The 6,085-nt window shown below is 32.7% G+C and overlaps 1 protein-coding gene across 1 annotated transcript in view; it reads right to left on the bottom strand.

The window, feature by feature from the left end:
• Window positions 1-5,094, bottom strand: part of LOC108669678 (UDP-glucuronic acid decarboxylase 1-like) — a gene marked incomplete at its 3' end in the record, with an annotated part of 15,441 nt that extends 10,347 nt beyond the window's left edge. Inside the window, exon 1 of the mRNA XM_047883238.1 lies at window positions 4,991-5,094. Within this exon, the coding sequence (XP_047739194.1) occupies window positions 4,991-5,060 (70 nt within the window). The remainder of the gene's footprint in view (window positions 1-4,990) is intronic.
• Window positions 5,095-6,085: the final 991 nt, after the last annotated feature.

The raw sequence follows: 6,085 nt of genomic DNA, 5'->3' as shown, positions 1-6,085 counted from the left end.
ATATAATATAATATAATATAATATAATATAATATAATATAATATAATATAATATAATATAATATAATATAATATAATATAATATAATATAATATAATATAATAGGCAATATCTGCACAGCTATAGGCTTTTCTGATTAGAGATGTTTTAGTAGAATGAAATTGATGGACATAATAATTTAAACCAAATCACTCCGGTCATCCACGAAGATTCTGTCGACCTGGCCCTGATCGGTCGATGAGGGCAATGTCCGATTTGTCGACGCTGAAAGCGAGGGCTCAACAGAACAATTATTCGGCGAAAGTCGCTGCCGTTGCCACACTTATTAGCTTATATCAGTGGTGGGGATGATAGAATGATAGCTTATATCACCAATGATAGAACCATCTCACGTCTAACGCTAAGCCTATGCTTATTTTTTTGCAGATGATGTCACTCCAGCTGCTCGTTTTCGGAGTTTTTCACAAACTTGCACTAACTCAAAGTAATCTGCACTGATCTGCATCATTACCCACATCACTGTTAGGTTAAGAAGCGACGTACGCTGCTGTGAAATAACAAGCAGGGTGAGTTCTTTGAATAGTGCGTTGAAAGAAATTAGCTTCAGCAAAAGCGTACAAAACTAAGAACGAAGAGATTTGGTCAGTTTCATGATGCTGGAGTATACGATTAGGGGCGAAAAATTCTCAATGATCATTCATTCATCTCTGCACTTTTGGAAAAACAAGTTAAAAATCGGAACATATTTTTTCGAGACTTCAAGACTGCATATTTCAAACATGTGTTCCTTTTGTCATGCGAAATCAATCTATCTGTCTTTATACTAGTTTTGCACATAAAATCGCATGAACTATTTTTTCTATATAAAAGAAGACTATTTCCAATATGATTAATACTTATCATGATGAACTTCGATTTATTCTTGAATGTGTAAATCGGTTACAGTAATGAAACAAACTTCTTGAGACACTTGTGTAGATTATAGACACAAATTGTCACACTAATGTAAAGTGAGAATCACAATTGTCACACTATATAATAATAATATATAAAAGCGGTTTCAGCGTTTATTAGGCCGTAGGCCTGTCACCGATTTTTAACCTCGCAGAATATTCACAGCTTGTTGTGGTCTCGATCACACAAATCACTGCTTTAATTTTGCTTTGCTTAACCGCCCGGCCTCCTTGCCGATTCTGACAAGAAACTGGTGCACAGAGGTGGGATCGAACCCGCACCTCTCTGCTCCAATCTTGGTATTCTGAACCTTAATTAAACACTGGGTGTAGAGTGAGAATCACAAATTGTCACACTAGCGTAGAGCGAGAATCACACATTGTCACACTAGTGTAGAGTGAGAATCACAAATTGTAACACTAGTCTAGAGCGAGAATCTCAAATTGTCACACTAGTGCATGTACATTAAAATACAATAGCATTCGATTGCAAGTGCTTACAATGTTTCGTAGTCGCTTTCAACTCACATATATAAGCAAGGTTAGCCTATTCCTGAATGCGATTTTAATTTAACGTCAATGATTCCACATTACGATAATGTAACTACTGGATAACATTATGCTGCTCGTAACTTAGTGGAAAAAGCGTGCATGACTAACATTAGCATCACACATTTATCTATTTATTGTAAATTTTATTGAAACTCTGCCAAACAATGAACGAATCATCATTAATTATAGGGAGAAACAGATATTTTCTGACACAAAAAATATAACTCAGTACTCACAGCAGTGAATGACAGAGAGCGCATTTTCTCAGAATCGACGAATACGTGAAGTCATGGACGGACGGACATGACGACCACAATAGGGCATTTTTTACATAAATGAGAAAATGCGCTAAAAAGAACTCGAGAGTTATAGCATCGCAATCTCTAGTTCGTAAAACGCACTTAGTTTTATATAGGGCATTTTTTACATAAATGAGAAAATGCGCTAAAAAGAACTCGAGAGTTATAGCATCGCGATCTCTAGTTCGTAAAACGCACTTAGTTTTACTGAAACTCTAATTAAGTTAGGCAAGAAATTCTTACATGATATGTGCCAGTGGTGCGCTTGCTGAGTAATTGAAAATAAGTTTCAGCTAAAATTTACGAGAATGGGGATACATAATAGATCCAATATTAATAATATCTACGAGATTCTATAACTTATATTCTTATTAACTTATGTATGAACAATGAAACAATTCAAAGATTCCAAGGCCAAAATCACGCGTCATAAATTTGCAGGTGCCAAGCGAGTTAATGCCTAAACGGAAGAGATTATTATACCAGCAATGGATAATAATCAATATATCAATATTCAACGAAATAAAGATATCCAAATGTTTCAAGAATTCTTCATCGAGTTCATGGCAGTGATTCAAATCTGAATGTGAAATCGAGTCAGCATTTTATCTAATATCCCTTTTTACTGGAAAAAATGTTGATATTAGCGAACAATTGCAACAGCTCAAAGCACTTGTTTGAAGAGTTAAATAATATGAGTTTAAAAATTATTTTTTAAAGGCAACACTTCTGAGGAATCCAGTGTCTTGGATGTCACACATGTACAATGAATTACTAATTTTATTTTCAAATATAAAAAATTATTTTTCAAAAATTTTTTAAGATATCAAAATTTTGTAAATTTTTTAAATTATCTATTCTGTAAATTGATTCATGCATTGTCTCTGAATTTACGCAATTGTGCAAAATTCCAGATCAATTGGACAGGTCAAATTGTGTCATATATGGATTATTAGATTTGTAGCAGACGAAATTATTTGTAATTTTTTTAATAATAAAAAAGTTTTAATTTGTAAAATTATTTATTCTGTCAATTGATTCATGCATTATATCCAACTTTACGCAAGTGCGCAAAATTTCAGATCGATTGGACAGGTAGAAGTGTGTCAAATATCGATAATAAGATTTGTAGGTGACAAAATTATTTTAAATTTTTTTATATCGAAAATTTTTTTTCTAAATAATTTATTCCGTCAATTGATTCATGCATTGTCTCCGACTTTATGCAAGTGTGCCAAATTTCAGATCGATTGGACAGGTAGAAGTGTGTTAAATATCGATTATAAGATTTGTAGCAGACAGACAGACAGACAGACAATCAACAAGAAGTGAAGTTAAAGAGAAGTGCTATAATAAAACAAATAAAAAAATTTAAAAACCACGTTTTCTTAACGGACAAAAAAATTAACTCTTACATAACATTAAAGTTATGTAAAATGTTATGTAATGTTAGGTAAGAGTAAATGTTTTTCTTTTTTGTCCGTTAAGAAAACGTGGTTTTTAAAGTTTTTTTTTATTTGTTTTATTTAATTGTTTTTAGTTTGGTAAACACCAGAAAAACTTGTTTTTTTTAAATGGTTCTTATATTTATTTCCTACTTTTTAGTTTAGCAATTTTAACAATGCAAATCAATTTCCAGGGTTGGCAAGTCTAGATGTTCGACAAAAAACTCGATTCCCAACCGTGAATTTTTAGAGTTTTTTAATTAAAAAAAAATTATTATTACTTTTGATGATCGAATCTCGAATTGTTAGGCAGCATAAGCATGCGTGCCAAATTTTAGTTTTTAGGATCTTCAGAAGTGCTCTAAATTAAAGACTTGAATTTTTGATGACAGACAGACACGAAGCGAAACTAAGAAAAACGTGGTAAAATAGGTTTAACTTGAAGCCTATTTCAATTATATGAAGGTGCGTGTGATGTACGGTCACGCTGTTGCATCAACACATGAGCGATTTAAAACTTCAACACCTTAACTATCACTCATGAAAACCCGGTTTCTGCTCCTTTCATTGTTGTGATAACTACGAATCAGTGGACGCACAGACAATGATTACAGTTTTACAGAATTTGTAGGTGCGACGAATTGTCACTGAGCGCTTGCAATTTCCCCCAGTACCCATATTACGAATAATCGACCAGAAAGTCAAATTGATAAAATTATTCAAATTAACCAGAATCATGAAAATTATGTATTATAATTATAAAATATATTATAATTATAATTAATCATGTATTGTCACACACGTGTGACAATACATGATCGGCATCAGCTTATTTCGATACATCAATCTTTCCTCGGTAGAGAGAGAGAGAAACTGAAATGACTTTGAGTTCAAACTTCGGTCCCTTTGGAGATACGTATGGAGTTGTCCCGAGTAGCCCCTTCGACGGGGCTACTCGGGACACTCTTTTTTTGCTTCTGGCACCTTACGAATAGCATATGGAATTTTTTGGAGAAGCCATGTGATAGCCCTTGCAAAGAGCTTTGAAATGAGCCTAAACTTGTTTATGAAATATTTCATGGTAAGAAGTTATGAATGAAAAATGTTTGAAATCGTCCCGAGTAGCCCCAGTTGACGGTAGATATGGTAATATCAAATAATTCAAATCAATTAAGGAAAAACAAGTAAAGATCACAGAAAATGCCATTTAATCCACATCTATGGTACATAATCTACAAAGGAAAAGGGTGACTTCAGATTACTGTTAGTGGATGAGTACCTACACTTTGCATGCTTCAAACATTTCAAAATTAAGTTTTATTCCAAGTGTCCCAGATTAACCTGCTCCCAGGAATAATTCAGGATGCTTTTATTTTGCATCTGGCATCTTACAAATAGCATATGGAATTCTTTTAAGATGCCATACAATAGCCATTGCAAAGAGCTATAAAATGAGCCTAAACTTGTTTATGAATGTTTAATGGAAAGAAGTTATTAACAAAAAAAGCTCATAACGGTCCCTTATTAGCCCATTCAACAATAGATAATTTGTAGGTAATTTCAACAGAATGCCTTTATAATACTAAAATAGTAAAGTAAGATGGGAATTTTTCCGCAATTATCATTGAAATTATAATGACTTTTGGAGTAGATGTCAAAAAAATTGTACTGGTACCGGTACGTACCTACTTACTCACCTAGATGTACCTACTCACCGGTACGTACCTAGATGTTGTACTCACCAATAACAGCAAGTCCAGTCATAATACAAGAATAATTTTCTCTTCTCACATATGATTTCATTCTATGCATTTAAATCTTATTAAAAAGTGAATCTGGAAAAATGTTTACCTGCACATTAAAAAAGTAGAAAAATTTAGAGAAATAAATTGGCAAATAAAGAAAATATACTTTAAATTATTTAATAAATTTATTCAAAACACAATAATATTTATTTATGATAATTACTATTTCATTATTTATTTTCCTAACACAAATAAAAAATACAAATGGTTCAATAAATACTCATTTTAAGACCAACATTGATACATAAACGGTATATATGTTTAAACAACAATAAGTTATTTATATTAATTTCACAGTCCTTTAATTAAATAAGTATAAAGTGTTGATTGTCACTTAAAAATGACCAAGTTCCTATTTTAAAATTGGTGAAAGAATTTCGTATTATACAAACCACTGATAAGGTATGATGTTTCATATAATTAAATATAAGCAGTGATTAAAAGTGCAAAACTATAACAAAACTGAACTTCAATATGCTAATTTAATAAGTACCTACCCGCTTGAAGAATTAATGATTGCATTATGTTCCATCTTAAAAAAAGAAACCAGGGTGCAGGAAGTGGGTGAATATTGAAAGATTATTGGAAACACATCAGCAGCAAATTTTATGCCTTCAGAATATCTTGCCAGCAGATTTGGATTGAAATAATTGCATTTTAAAAAATTACTTTGAAATTATTACAAATCTGGTAGACCGCAAGCGCACACATTAAGGTTTCTGGTACATTGGATGGATCAGGATGCAGTTAAGCTTGTCCAGAAATCAGTTGCAGTGATGCATTACATGGAAAGTAAGGGATATACCATACCATCAAAGTTGTTAGCAGCATTTTCTTAATAAAAATTGACTGGCAACGAATCTTGAAAATGGCTGGCAACGCTTTGGGCTAAAAATCCATACCATATATTGGCAATGCTGCTTGCACCCTCTGCACCCTGGAAAAATCTAAGAACACCTTTCTTCAACTTTGTTGATGGCCTGACCTGGAATACAGCTAACTACTTTTCCAGAAGCAACCAGAGCTCCTGCC

The sequence above is a fragment of the Hyalella azteca genome, unplaced genomic scaffold, assembly GCF_000764305.2.
Source record: "Hyalella azteca isolate HAZT.00-mixed unplaced genomic scaffold, Hazt_2.0.2 contig12348, whole genome shotgun sequence".
In the NCBI taxonomy this organism is placed as follows: Eukaryota; Metazoa; Arthropoda; class Malacostraca; order Amphipoda; family Hyalellidae; genus Hyalella; species Hyalella azteca.
The sequence above is the reverse complement of the archived record's forward strand: the minus strand, read 5'-3'. Positions and strand labels throughout refer to the sequence as shown.